Source organism: Pseudophryne corroboree, chromosome 3 (assembly GCF_028390025.1).
Source record: "Pseudophryne corroboree isolate aPseCor3 chromosome 3, aPseCor3.hap2, whole genome shotgun sequence".
Taxonomy (NCBI): Eukaryota; Metazoa; Chordata; class Amphibia; order Anura; family Myobatrachidae; genus Pseudophryne; species Pseudophryne corroboree.
The window spans coordinates 482,067,792-482,083,748 of record NC_086446.1 but is presented as its reverse complement, the minus strand read 5'-3'; the positions used below and the strand labels follow the sequence as shown (position 1 = coordinate 482,083,748).

The window sequence follows — 15,957 nt, the reverse complement described above, 5'->3', positions numbered from 1 at the left end:
CACTTTCCATGTGAGATATTTCAAATCCACAGATTTGAGCGGTTTAAACCAATGTGATTTGAGGAATCCCAGAACTACGTTGAGATCCCACAGTGCCACTGGAGGCACAAAAGGGGGTTGTATATGCAGTACTCCCTTGACAAACTTCTGGACTTCAGGAACTGAAGCCAATTCTTTCTGGAAGAAAATCGACAGGGCCGAAATTTGAACCTTAATGGACCCCAATTTGAGGCCCATAGACACTCCTGTTTGCAGGAAATGCAGGAATCGACCGAGTTGAAATTTCTTCGTGGGGCCTTCCTGGCCTCACACCACGCAACATATTTTCGCCACATGTGGTGATAATGTTGTGCGGTCACCTCCTTCCTGGCTTTGACCAGGGTAGGAATGACCTCTTCCGGAATGCCTTTTTCCCTTAGGATCCGGCGTTCAACCGCCATGCCGTCAAACGCAGCCGCGGTAAGTCTTGGAACAGACATGGTACTTGCTGAAGCAAGTCCCTTCTTAGCGGCAGAGGCCATGAGTCCTCTGTGAGCATCTCTTGAAGTTCCGGGTACCAAGTCCTTCTTGGCCAATCCGGAGCCACGAGTATAGTTCTTACTCCTCTACGTCTTATAATTCTCAGTACCTTAGGTATGAGAAGCAGAGGAGGGAACACATACACCGACTGGTACACCCACGGTGTTACCAGAACGTCCACAGCTATTGCCTGAGGGTCTCTTGACCTGGCGCAATACCTGTCCAGTTTTTTGTTCAGGCGGGACGCCATCATGTCCACCTTTGGTCTTTCCCAACGGTTCACAATCATGTGGAAGACTTCCCGATGAAGTCCCCACTCTCCCGGGTGGAGGTCGTGCTGAGGAAGTCTGCTTCCCAGTTGTCCACTCCCGGAATGAACACTGCTGACAGTGCTATCACATGATTTTCCGCCCAGCGAAGAATCCTTGCAGTTTCTGCCATTGCCCTCCTGCTTCTTGTGCCGCCCTGTCTGTTTACGTGGGCGACTGCCGTGATGTTGTCCCACTGGATCAATACCGGCTGACCTTGAAGCAGAGGTCTTGCTAAGCTTAGAGCATTGTAAATTGTTCTTAGCTCCAGTATATTTATGTGGAGAGAAGTCTCCAGACTTGATCACACTCCCTGGAAATTTTTTCCCTGTGTGACTGCTCCCCAGCCTTTCAGGCTGGCATCCGTGGTCACCAGGACCCAGTCCTGAATGCCGAATCTGTGGCCCTTTAGTAGATGAGCACTCTGCAGCCACCACAGAAGAGACACCCTTGTCCTTGGAGACAGGGTTATCCGCTGATGCATCTGAAGATGCGATCCGGACCATTTTTTCCAGCAGATCCCACTGAAAAGTTCTTGCGTGAAATCTGCCGAATGGAATCGCTTCGTAAGAAGCCACCATTTTTCCCAGGACCCTTGTGCAATGATGCACTGACACTTTTCCTGGTTTTAGGAGGTTCCTGACTAGCTCGGATAACTCCCTGTCTTTCTCCTCCGGGAGAAACACCTTTTTCTGGACTGTGTCCAGAATCATCCCTAGGAACAGCAGACGTGTCGTCGGAGACAGCTGCGATTTTGGAATATTTAGAATCCACCCGTGCTGTCGTAGAACTACTTGAGATAGTGCTACTCCGACCTCCAACTGTTCTCTGGACCTTGCCCTTATCAGGAGATCGTCCAAGTAAGACATGGGTCTTCAACCTGCGACCCTCCAGCTGCTGTGGAACTACACATCCCAGCATGCCCTGCCTCAGTTTTAGCATACCTTAATAGCAAAACTGTGGCAGGGCATGCTGGGATGTGTAGTTTCACAGCAGCTGGAGGGCCACAGGATGAAGACCCATGAAGTAAGGGATAATTAAGACGCCTTTTCTTTGAAGAAGAATCATCATTTCGGCCATTACCTTGGTAAAGACCCGGGGTGCCGTGGACAATCCAAACGGCAGCGTCTGAAACGGATAGTGACAGTTTTGTACCACGAACCCGAGGTACCCTTGGTGAGAAGGGCAAATTGGGACATGGAGGTAAGCATCCTTGATGTCCAGGGACACCATATAGTCCCCTTCTTCCTGGTTCGCTACCACTGCTCTGAGTGACTCCATCTTGATTTGAACCTTTGTATGTAAGTGTTCAAATATTTCAGATTTAGAATAGGTCTCACCGAGCCGTCTGGCTTCAGTACCACAATATAGTGTGGAATAATACCCCTTTCCTTGTTGTAGATGGGGTACTTTGATTATCACCTGCTGGGAATACAGCTTGTGAATTGTTTCCAATACTGCCTCCCTGTCGGAGGGAGACGTTGGTAAAGCAGACTTCAGGAACCTGCGAGGGGGAGACGTCTCGAATTTCCAATCTGTACCCCTGGGATACTACTTGTAGGATCCAGGGGTCCACTTGCGAGTGAGCCCACTGCGCGCTGAAACTCTTGAGACGACCCCCCACCGCACCTGAGTCCGCTTGTACGGCCCCAGCGTCATGCTGAGGACTTGGCAAAAGCGGTGGAGGGCTTCTGTTCCTGGGAATGGGCTGCCTGCTGCAGTCTTCTTCCCTTTCCTCTATCCCTGGGCAGATATGACTGGCCTTTTGCCTGCTTGCCCTTATGGGGACGAAAGGACTGAGGCTGAAAAGACGGTGTCTTTTTCTGCTGAGATATGACTTGGGGTAAAAAAAGGTGGATTTTCCAGCTGTTGCCGTGGCCACCAGGTCCGATGGACCGACCCCAAATAACTCCTCCCCTTTATACCGCAATACTTCCATGTGCCGTTTGGAATCTGCATCACCTGACCACTGTCGTGTCCATAAACATCTTCTGGCAGAAATGGACATCGCACTTACTCTTGATGCCAGAGTGCAAATATCCCTCTGTGCATCTCGCATATATAGAAATGCATCCTTTAAATGCTCTATAGTCAATAAAATACTGTCCCTGTCAAGGGTATCAATATTTTCAGTCAGGGAATCCGACCAAGCCACCCCAGCGCTGCACATCCAGGCTGAGGCGATCGCTGGTCGCAGTATAACACCAGTATGTGTGTATATACTTTTTAGGATATTTTCCAGCCTCCTATCAGCTGGCTCCTTGAGGGCGGCCGTATCTGGAGACGGTAACGCCACTTGTTTTGATAAGCGTGTGAGCGCCTTATCCACCCTAAGGGGTGTTTCCCAACGCGCCCTAACTTCTGGCGGGAAAGGGTATAACGCCAATAATTTTCTATCGGGGGAAACCCACGCATCATCACACACTTCATTTAATTTATCTGATTCAGGAAAAACTACAGGTAGTTTTTTCACACCCCACATAATACCCTCTTTTGTGGTACTTGTAGTATCAGAAATATGTAACACCTCCTTCATTGCCCTTAACATGTGGCCCAAATGGAAAATACGTTTGTTTCTTCACCGTCGACACTGGAGTCAGTGTCCGTGTCTGTGTCGACCGACTGAGGTAAATGGGCGTTTTAAAGCCCCTGACGGTGTTTGAGACGCCTGGACAGGTACTAATTGGTTTGCCGGCCGTCTCATGTCGTCAACCGACCTTGCAGCGTGTTGACATTATCACGTAATTCCCTAAATAAGCCATCCATTCCGGTGTCGACTCCCTAGAGAGTGACATCACCATTACAGGCAATTGCTCCGCCTCCTCACCAACATCGTCCTCATACATGTCGACACACACGTACCGACACACAGCACACACACAGGGAATGCTCTGATAGAGGACAGGACCCCACTAGCCCTTTGGGGAGACAGAGGGAGTTTGCCAGCACACACCAAAACGCTATATTATACAGGGACAACCTTATATAAGTGTTTTCCCTTATAGCATCTTAATATATAATAATATCGCCAAATAAGTGCCCCCCCTCTCTGTTTTAACCCTGTTTCTGTAGTGCAGTGCAGGGGAGAGCCTGGGAGCCTTCCTAGCAGCGGAGCTGTGTAGGAAAATGGCGCTGTGTGCTAAGGAGAATAGGCCCCGCCCCCTTTTCGGCGGGCTTCTTCTCCCGTTTTTCTGACAACCTGGCAGGGGTTAAATACATCCATATAGCCCCAGGGGCTATATGTGATGTATATTTAGCCAGCATAGGTACTTTCATTGCTGCCCAGGGCGCCCCCCCAAGCGCCCTGCACCCTCAGTGACCGTTGGTGTGAAGTGTGCTGAGAGCAATGGCGCACAGCTGCAGTGCTGTGCGCTACCTCATGAAGACTGAGAAGTCTTCAGCCGCCGATTTCTGGACCTCTTCTCTCTTCAGCATCTGCAAGGGGGTCGGCGGCGCGGCTCCGGTGACCCATCCAGGCTGTACCTGTGATCGTCCCTCTGGAGCTAGTGTCCAGTAGCCTAAGAAGCCAATCCATCCTGCACGCAGGTGAGTTCACTTCTTCTCCCCTAAGTCCCTCGTTGCAGTGAGCCTGTTGCCAGCAGGACTCACTGAAAATAAAAAACCTAACAAAACTTTTACTCTAAGCAGCTCTTTAGGAGAGCCACCTAGATTGCACCCTTCTCGGCCGGGCACAAAAACCTAACTGAGGCTTGGAGGAGGGTCATAGGGGGAGGAGCCAGTGCACACCACCTGATCCTAAAGCTTTTACTTTTGTGCCCTGTCTCCTGCGGAGCCGCTATTCCCCATGGTCCTGACGGAGTCCCCAGCATCCACTTAGGACGTCAGAGAAAATAAGATTCCCAAAACAATCGAATACCCCCATACTGGCTACTTTATAGGGGTAATTCAAATGTTACTTCATCACTAATCATCCATCTAAAGTGACGGGAGATTGTGGGGAGATATTCACATGCCCACATTTATCGCACCCATTGCACTCGTGTTTAGGCACGCAAAGCACCTAAACCCGACTAAAGTAATGGGCGAGAGCGTGAAAAGACTCTTTTGGACACCCAAATGGGTCTCTTTACGCGCATTTCAGCTTGTTACCCCTGGGGGAGCTAAAATGAACTTGTTGCGCTGTTTGGCAGCAACATTAGAATAGCTGCCGGCAGGTGTGATCTCGGGAAGGGAGGCGGGGGGGGATTTGTGGGAGGACATTTTAATCCAGCCCTATATCTCCCCCAATGCGTGAACCAAATCACATAACTCTTAAAATAGGATGCAGAGAAAAAAAAATTGCTTTATTATTATGTTTCTTAAACAGCGCAGCAAATTCCGTTGCGCTTTACAACTGGACACAATTAGAAGACAAAACTGGGTAAAAACAAACAGTCAGAGGTGGGAGAGCTCTGCTCGCAATCTTACAATCTATGATCTTCAGATCTGCCCACAATCACGGATGGAAAAGGCTTTCAAATGTGGATGATTATAATTATGCACCATCCTTTCAATTATCTCATTTGGAACAAATAGATAAACTCCTTAAGTACATCAATTCCAATCTGTTTTAATCAAGATTACAGAATGTCCAGATGTGTATGGAATACAGATTAAATACAGTGGAGACGATTTATATTTGTATTTTTGGGCACACTGTGCCCGACAAAGCAATTCAATTGTTGCTCCATTCATGTGCAAATACCATATTATTTCTGCTCATCCCCTCCTGAGGGGCCGAGCAGAAATGTGCGAAAAGTTGGCCTATTTGCACATTTTCCCTGTTGTGTCCAATAAGGAAAGCTGTGATAAGAGGCCATTACGTAATAACCTGTGAAGTTATACCCATCACATGCCTCCAGAGACTCTGGCTCCCTGATTTGGAAAACCTGATAACCACAGTTCCTTGCAATGTTAATGGACATCTTCAAACCAAGCTAACAATTCACACAAATAATGGAAGCAATATGACAAAATGAACATTGCAGTGAACTGTATAAGGGGTTACACACAAAGATCCGTGCTTAATTTCTTAGCAATCTGACCAGATTGCTTAGAAGTTAAGCACGGATCTCTCAGTGTGTATGCCCCATAGCAATAGTGATGCACGGCCCCGTGTGTTGCTATCGCCGGTGCTAGATTGGCTTGCATGCAGGCACAATCTAGCACGTTGCTTATTTCACGACTGGGTGAAATGAGCGCCCCCCCGCGCTGTGCTGTACGGGGCTTTAGATCTCCGCTCTAATTTGCAAACTACTTATGCGGTCAGATCAGCTCCTGTAGGCCAGCATTATTATTTCCAAACGTTTATAGAAACCAGCTACATATAGTATCCTTTACTGCAGAGGCGGCTAAAATGTCAACCGCGATCTACCGGTAGATCGGGGAGCTCTCGCCGATAGATTGCGATCCATGTGCGACTTGCCGCCCCTGCCAGCGGTCCAATGATGCATTGCGTGGGTGACGTCATGTCAGATGCGCGCCCGCGCAATGCACTATTGGGAACGTGATGTGAGGAGCAGCAGCAGGCACGTGACAGCAGGGATCCAGTCAGCCGGGAGACAGCCAGCTAAAGTATTAATGGCACTGTGGGGGCATGTGTGTTTGAGGTTTTCACCTGTGGGAGCCAATGTGTGATTTCGTGTGAGACAGTCATTACACCCTGTGCAGCAAGGCCACGCCCTTTTTGTTACATCACGCCCCTATTTTGGACACGCGCGCAATTATCCCTCCTTGGTAGATCACAAAAGCTTTTCAGCTTTCAAAGTAAACCACAGACTACAAAAGTCTGGCCACCCCTGCTTTACTGTACATAGCCAGTGACTTCAGCATGTGAAATAGAAACAAAGATTCAGAAAACATTCTAGTTTTATAAACAGAAAAATTGCTTCCAACAGTGAAAGGAAAAATACAAATAGGGTTACATACTATTTACCGGCGGGCAGGATGGCGGCTGCCGAGATCCAGACAGCAAATCCCATCCACCAGCGAGGCCAGCAATAAGAGTCCCCTTGCGCTGGGATTCCAGTGTTGCTATCCTGACATCCAGCAAACTGACTGCATCCCTACAAATACTATCACACACAATCCCTTATGGCAGAGATTTTCAACCTTTTACAACTCGCGGCACATTGAACAAGATTTAAATATTGCCAAGGCACATTCAAATATAATGGTGATGCATGGTGCAGTTGCGTGTCCTAGGATGTGATGTCGCAGCTTCTCCATAGGTATCACCTGAGCCACATCTGGGAAAGCCAGAAGAGCCCAACACTGCCCGGGCCCAAAAGTAGAACTGGCTCTGCAACCACTAAACCCACCAGTATTGATCGTTACAGGGCCTCAGTAGCGGTAAAACACTGACAGGCCTCGCTGTGCTTCTATGGCGGCACACCTGGAGACTGCTCAGGGCACACTAGTGTGCCACAGCACAGTGGTTGAAAAACACTGCCTTATGGTGTACAGTTTAAAACTACAGTAAGCATCTGATTGGATGCAATGGATTACAGCATGTTTTGCAGTTAATGGGCGGAATTCAATGTCATCACATCGGCAGCCATTAGATGGCGCCCAAACGGAGCTATTCAATTGTAGCTCCTTTCAGGCACGGTGACTGCAGATGTCTGCATTTTAGCTCGCACCCCCCAGGTGTGGAGAGCTGAAATGTGTGAAGTGACCCATTTGAGCGCCACAGGTTTACGTGGCTATACTTGACTTCCATGGGCGCGATCAGCTCAAAAAAAGTACTGAATATTGCTCTGCCATCTCCCGTCACTTTAGACAGGATAACAGGTGCAATAATCAATTGAATATCGCCAAATGACTCCTTGGGGTAAAGTTAATTGTTTAATGGCGCCCGATTTCCCATCTAAACAGAGATCACGGGACAATAGTCAATTGTCCCCCATTATCACGCTGTTCATGCCCATATCAGTCTGATTTAGCCACGTAAAGCAGCAAAACTAGTGTTCACTCTAGGCTGTTTTAGCAGGGCGCCGCGCCCTGCCCGTTTTTTAGCAGGAAAAACCCGCCCTGCCCCTTTTGCGGCGCCCTGCTAGAACAGCCGCCCGCTTCCTGCCCTCCCGGCGTGTATAGATGCATGCGCGCGGCATCAATTCACGCATTGGGAGAGGGCTGGGGGAAGCCCAGCACCGACGGAGGTGCTGGGCACGCCCCCAACAGTGACGTCGCCGGCCACAGACGCTCTCTATAGTAGCGTCTGTGGGCCGCACCGCCCCCCTAAAATGACGTAGGCGTGGCCACGCCCCCTAATTTGCGTGGCCGGGCCCCCAGTTCGGGCGCGAGCGCGGCTTTGCAGCGCGAGCGCACATGTGCCCCCGGAGTACGGCGCCCTGCCCCTTTTCACTCCTAGAGTGAACACTAAAAACCAGACTAAACGAAGGAGTGCAAAACGTCCTGTTTGGGTGCCCAAATGGGTCACTTATTGCGCATTTCAGCTGGCCAAACCAGGGGTAGCAAGCTGAAATGAAGGTCTCGCATCAACTAGCAGAAACATTTGAATAGCTGCCAGTGGGCACGCGCAGGTGCATGGACCCGCCATAACATTTGATTTTGCCCCTATCCTCAATTGGTTGTGCTTTGCGGTAATCTTCTGAGCACTATTATGACTACTGTCATTTGTTTGAAAATTGACAATTGGGAGCTGAATGGCTGGAGCACAATTTCTCATACGCAACAAGTTTTAACCACTTAACTGGCAAATTGTTTCCATGAATTAGGTCAAGAACATATATTTAACACTTACGTGGAATTTGGCCCTATGCAGGACAGCCAAGAGACCCTGCAAGGCTACCGGTTATATCCAAGATTAGATTAAAGTAGCAAATGGAAATAGATCGTATGATAATTTACACGTCTAATGTTTCAAATAATTTCTAAAATGTATATATGAACAATGGCTACACTATCCTGCACCCTCTGTTTAGTTTTATAAATATTGTAACTTAAAGCAGAGCATCCTTAATTGACACATGTGGTGTCGTTACACACTGAATTTACCGATGAGCAGAAGTGACCTATTGGGGGGGGGGGGGGGGGGGGGGGGGATTAAATTGTTTATCCCTGCAGTTGCCACTACATGGCAATTGTTGCTCCGCTCATGTGCAATTGGCTGTGAGGGAACACATTATGGCTCACAACTCACTAAAAGTGTGAAAACCCAGCTGTTTGGGCTTCCAAACGGCACTTTTGTGTCACGCCCATTACTTTAGGCGGGTTTAGCTGCTTTACGCGGCTACACCTAGTCTGTTTGAGAGCACCATGAGCAATTAAAAAAAAATAAAAAAACACAACAACAACCACCCACATTTAAACACTGTTCCTCAATCTCCAATCACTTTAAACAGGAGCAGAAACAATTGAATTGCCTTTATTTACCATAATTGTTAAAGAAACCACTGGGTAGATCATGGCAACTACTCATCAGTTAGTCTGAGATCAGAAAACACTAAATTACATCTACATTTATGTAACCGTCCATAACCTGTCCAAATTAGCCAACTTGGACACCGACCTACTCAGTATAGAGTGAAAAGATGTAATTGTACACAGAAATGAGCGCTTCGAATCAGAGGGGTCCCCGTGCAGATCGCCATTATCAAGAGACCGCTGTGCCCCACCGCCTCCCCTAACAGTCTGGGTGCAGGCACAGCGCTTGGTATGCACTGCCAGTAGAATTTAGAAAAATTCCAGAAATTTCGATATATCTAAAATTCGAGGACATATAACTTGCAGAAAAGAAATTCCACATAACTTTGAGGCACATCCCTTTAACAGACAACGGTGGCAAAATCATGCTCATAGCATGCATCAAAAGTAGATAAAATTATGGTTCCATAACAGGCACTGCTAACTGTCAGGCCCAATTCTGATCTACAATATCCAACATGGAAAACACATTCAAATCACTCTCAAGTTGCATCTTAATGAGGAAACAATTAAAAGTTTTTCATCTTTTGAGGACTACAAAAAAATAATTTGACATAAGTCAACGAAGATGCATATTAACAATGGGTAATTGGAAGTGTACAGCTGGGTACAATACTGAGCAATATGCCATCCGATCCGGCAAATTGGAGCGACGAATTGCTCACATCGGTGCATATCGGGTAGAGTGAATGCCGAATATGCAGTGGCCCATGGTCACTAGCGACGTAGACAGGTTTGATGTGCTGCATGCACATCAAACCTGACGATATCGCTTGCGACAACATGTATGCTTTACAATGATTGATTGGTGTTAATGAAGGATTGAACAATGTGTACCCAGGTTCTGATATGTTGGCCCGTCAGGCTGACATATCGACAGGGTACACATTGCTCCAGTGTGTACCCAGCTTAACAGGTACTAACTAGGCAGACAAAAGCTAATATCCGACAGGTTGCCACATTGTACTTGCACTATTGAGCAAAGATTATTATAAATAGGAACCAACAGAAATGTGTACTTTTGGCTGGGGGTGGTCAGGGTCCTCATCATAGTTTCAGTCTTACTAATGATGGAGCTCTAAACGCATTTCAAAACAAACCCCAAACACATTTACAAGAGAAACTAGTAGACAGGTTACAGGGATATGCAACATCCTGAGGACTGAACAGGTTTTGGTGCTTCAGTGACGCAGGACTAATAACTAAATGTGTCACTCTCCGTTTCCTGAGAATAAATGTATAAAGTTGTCTAAACGGAAAAAAGTAACCTCTGTTATGTTATGAAAACTCTGTTTTTAAATGTAATACACAGTGCTGCACAATAAATTCTACAGACAACACAATTACAAAAGGAATCCTTAAGGCCAGTACTCACTGGCCGATGGCAGAGAGATGTGTGCTGAGCGAACCGCTCAGCACACATCTCTCCCGGCGCTCAGCACAGCGCGATCTGTGCTGAGCGGGCGGGGGGGAGACGGGGGGGCCGCTCACTTCACCCAGCGGGTGAAGTGAGCGACCCGCTAGATTGGCCTGCATGCAGGCCAATATAGCAGCAGCGATAGCGATGCGCGGGGCTGCACATCGCTAAGGGGGCTACACACGGAGCGATCGTGCTTAAAATCTAAGCAATCTAGTCAGATTGCTTAGATTTTAAGCAGCGATCGCTCCGTGAGTACCCCCCTTTACAATCTAAAGATAAACGAGAAGGTGTTAGCTGTGGGAAAAGTTTCTGACCCCTTGAGGAAATCTGTGAAAGGGTGAGTTATAAGAGACTGGATGGAGGGAGGCCTGAGAGAAAAACAGCTTTAGAGGCTAGACATCTCTCTCCCTCCAAATCAATGTGGGAGGAGATAACTCAGTACAAGACACGGGAGCCAGGGACACAAAAAGGATAAAACTGGTCTCTCTACTGACTGTAGAGACATCTTCCCTGGCATGCTCCTGACTAACTGAAGTTGTAATGTACAGAAAGAATTTGTCAACTTAAAAATGACAACAGTAACTTATTGAACCAGTGAAATCAAAATACACATTCTGGAGATATTCAGAACCACTTACGCTGGGTACACACTAGACAATGCGCATAAGATGCAACATCGTCAAGGCAAGAGATATCAGACATACACCCTGAACGATATGGTAACCAATATCGTAAGAGACAGCATCCAGCCTCATCCAGGTGCATGCAGTCTTGTCCAATTTCTTTAGATTTTAAAGCTGGAACTAAAGATATTGGACTTCATTAATGACCAGTGAGAGCACGCATTGTTAATTATAGTCTGTACACACTGGACAATGTGAACGACATATTGTTCGATTTGCCGGTTCGAAGATATATGGAGTCCATATCGTCAAGCGTGTACCCAACCTTAGTCCATGAGGTGACGTAACATCATGCCAGAAGATTGTTGTGTACATTCAGACGACCCCGTATACTGTAAACATTCACTGACTTTGTACTGTAAATATATAAAATGGATCTAGTTCACCAGCAGTAACTAAATCAGTATCCTGTAACACATTGGGCACGATTCAATTCAATGACAGTTGAATAGCGCAGGGAATTCGCTCCCAGGGCTGTTCAATACAGCACCATGTGACACCACACTGGATTATTTTTCCACCCCCCAAAGGGATGCAAGCAGAAATCCAACAAAAGTGTTGACACAATACTGATTTCTGCCCTTACCACGGCAGAAACACTTGAGTCGAAGAATCCCCATTCTCCCGACAAAACACCCTGTTTAGTCCACGAAAATGGGCATTCTGACTTACCACTGCGCTGTATTGAATAGCACCAAGAGCCAATTCCCAGCGGTATTAAACAATCGAAAATTAACCGAGCCCATTAATCTATAAGGCACCTGGATTCTCCAGAATAGTTTAAGATGAAGTATGAGTATTAAGTATATCCACAAATATCTGCTATAGCCACAGTCATTGAATACAACAAAGTCTGATATGGGGAATATGTAAGTTGTATACTACAAGATGGGAAGCTGTATCATCATCTTAAGTTGTGGTACTGGCTATGAACCATGGCTTTTGCAGAAATTATACAAAGGAATATTGGGAAATGAAACACTAGTGGGTTAGGTAAGAGGGCAGAGGAAAGCCTCAAATGCATGATATTTGTGTCTGAGCACTGCTATAATGATGGCCCTACTAACAGCACCCACTCTGTGGAATGCACTCCCACGCACAATAAGACTCTCCTTTAGTCTCCAAACCTTTAAACGTTCTCTGAAAACTCATCTCTTCAGACAAGCCTACCAAATTTCAGACCCACACACATAACCTTCAATGCTTCCCTATCAAGTTACATCCCCTCTGTACAGTCCACATAAACTCACATTTTGTCTTCCAACATTGCTGGGTGATCATATCATACAACCCATTAAGAACCTAGCAATCTGGGGAACCATTATGTAACAGGTAGCATCTATCCTTGTGTATCAATGCCTATTTCCCTATAGATTGTAAGCTTGCGAGCAGGGCCTTCCTACCTCTGTCTTTGCCCAGTTTTGTTCTATAATTGCTGTTCTAATTGTAAAGCGCAACGGAATATGCTGCGCTATATAAGAAACGGCTAATAAATAAATAAAATAAATAAATAGGCAGAAGGCACATTCACACATTGAGTTGCCTCTGCAAACATTAAAATCTGAATGCAACGTGAGAAAACCAGGGGAAATAGATGAATACATTGAATGGATGAGTACCAGTTGCCTAAGGCATTACTAATTGGAGCTCACCATCTGACAACTCCACAGCAAGCTGACCAATTGGACTTCAGCTCAGAGGTTCAGACTTCCTAAACTGTACACACGAAAACAATCTTGGGAGTTATCCTAAATTGCGTCTGATCCTTGAACATCAGGTGTTCTGTGTGATGAAACCTTTGCAGAATGCAGAAGCCAGGCTGTTAACAAAACAGACACATTCCTGCCACATAACACCCTGCATCTCTGTAAGATCCGTTTCAAGATTGTTTATGTTGAGCTTTGCTTGCCATTAAGCCAGGGTCCCAGCTACACAGTATGTGCAGCCCATGATCCTATATGCACTTTGATCCACAATACCTGGAATGTGTACTTGAAGCCTTTGGGCCTCAGGTCTTTCTGTATGCAACTCCAATATTTGAAACAATCTGCATCATATAACACTGTATTCAATTCAAGTTGCAACGGTCGTCTTGTCGGAAAGACATCAGTTTCTGACTTTTTTAGGTCGGATAGTGTTCCGACCTATTCAATTGTCCTGCCATTTTTCCGATAGGTTGGCAATTTTGACTTGTTGTAAGACACGCGGATCGGCAGATTAGCCACGGATACACGTGTTTTGTCACATTCGCGTCCAAATCCGACAGGTTTTAGCCATGTTTCCGACAATGTCATTCTGACTATAAAAAAAGTCAGATTGCCATTGTCAGGTCCGGCCAAAGCCTTTCAGATGTCACCGCCAATTGAACACTCAAATGTCGGATCCTTTCCGTAGGAAAGGATCAGACATCAATTGAATACACCCCATAGTCTGAGACACCACTTCTCAATGAGGCAGATGTATAGCCTGGAGAAGTGATAAAGCAGTGATAAGTGTAGGTGATAATGCACCAGCCAATCAGCTTCTGTCATTTTTTCAAACACAATGATTGGCTGATGCGTTACCACTGTTTTATCACTTCTCCAGGCTTAATACATCTACCCCATTTTGTTTTTAAATACAGGTTAAAGACTCACCTTTCTACCAAGGCATTAACCCAATACACAATTATCTGTCCAATATTTAATACTAATAGAAAAGAGTCTCCATTTTTATCATGTAATTATTCTTAAACAATCAAGTGCTTTCAACTCAAATGGAAGAGCTATATAAATGGAATTTTATCAGTGCCAACATAGAAGTCAATAAGGGGCACTTGAAGGTTACCTCAAGAAAACAATCAAGCAACAAGTAGCGTGTTTCAATGTGGTCCATGTTGTAGTATAACATTAGATGTTATTAATGTTTAACTATAGTGAAAATATTGAGAGTACAGACGTGGAGCATGGGTCACAAGTTATATAAACTTTGATATCACTGTCAATTATCACTATATATTGGGAGTGAAAACACACTAATATCCCAATTATTAGGTTCAGTGAAGAACTTACCTCAGAGGCTATTATATCTTCTATATTAGGAGGTGCAAAGCAATGGGGACTCCTCTGTATTAGATGTGGGTTACACAGTAATGGGGTGTGGTGCTGGTTAGTCACATTCGGGTTCCAGGATCATTCACACACTGAACCTGGAGAACATTGCAATGGCTGACGGCTCTGCTGTATGGAGGGGTACAGGATCGCCCATTAGTCATGTAAAGGGCCTCCTTTGATGACATTTATGTAGACATGTACACAGCTGAGTGATGGGGCTCAGAGCCCTCCATAGTCACTGAGCTTTAATGCAAACAAGAACTTTTGATGACCCTGTTGCAAGCAGTATGGAGGAAGCAAAGGAGGTATGGAGGGCGGGTGGAGGCTCAGAGACATGGGGTGTGGCCCTGAGCCCCTATAGTATACATACACACACCTTCACACAGCAGCACCAGACCTGGCTGGCAACACTGCAGCCATCACAGGGGAGACGCTGCAGCGGGAGGGAGAGGTGTGCAGGGGTGGGGTCGGCGCCCCCATTATACACATACATTTAAAGGGCCACACTAACCCTTAATGACATTGCTGTAGATGGTAGCCCGGAACTCCTCCTTGGCCCGCAGGTCGAAGTCCTGACCGTGGATGATCCGCATCTGTTTGAGGAAGGTGGATTTGCCGCTCTCGCCGGCCCCCAGCAGTAGGATTTTCACCAGCCGCTTGACGTATGGCTTCTCCCGGGAGATGACTCGGTCGATCTCTTTGGACTTGCGCTGCTGCTCGGCTTCCCGGCTGTTGAGCACACAGTTGGGGAAACAGACGGACAGCACGGAGCGAGTCGGCAGGAAGTCCGCCATCTTACACACTACATGAAGACCGAGCCCAGGGAGGAGGCCAGCGCTCTCTGCGTCTCTACGTCACTGCGTACGGGCGCGCGAGCTCTCTCTGGGGAAATGAGCGCGCAGCCCCGCCCGGGACGTACGCTCCCGCGAGGTACGACGCCAGAGGCCGCAGTTGCGCCAGTCACTTATTATCTCCGTTACAGCCCGGTGACCGCCATTGTTCCGGAGTCCACATCTTCCTAATACACTGGCCAGCGACCTTACCAAAATGTCTCCGGTCATGGAGTAGCTGTTTATTGATATTTGTTTCCGCGCTCTCTCGTTACCGCACCACGCACGAAGTGAAGCCGAGCACTCAGCACAGACGAGAAGTAGAAGACGTTTCTCCGTTGTCCTTCTTCTCCTGCTGCTCCTGTGTGCTTATGCTGTTTATGGCTAAACAGAAATATGTCGCTAATAAGGCTTATGGTCATTAGGTTGACAAGACTTAGGTCGACATGAGGTTTTCACTTTTTTTTCCCATGTTTTTAACTTTTTCATACTTTACGGTCCACGTGGACTATGGTTGGGAACAGTAGCGGATCTTGCCACGGGCAAGCAGGACTTTTGCCCGGGGCGCCGCCTTACGGAGGGCGCTGGCGCCATCTGGAGGGCGCCGCACCGTGGCAAGATCCGCCACTGCTGCCCGCTGTGTCCCCCGTCCGCTGC

General features: G+C 47.0%; 1 protein-coding gene across 1 annotated transcript in view; it reads right to left on the bottom strand.

Annotated features, from left to right (window-relative positions):
- Window positions 1-15,378, bottom strand: part of GNA13 (G protein subunit alpha 13) — a 154,527-nt gene extending 139,149 nt beyond the window's left edge. Inside the window, exon 1 of the mRNA XM_063960846.1 lies at window positions 14,982-15,378. Within this exon, the coding sequence (XP_063816916.1) occupies window positions 14,982-15,264 (283 nt within the window). The 5' untranslated portion in view covers window positions 15,265-15,378. The remainder of the gene's footprint in view (window positions 1-14,981) is intronic.
- Window positions 15,379-15,957: the final 579 nt, after the last annotated feature.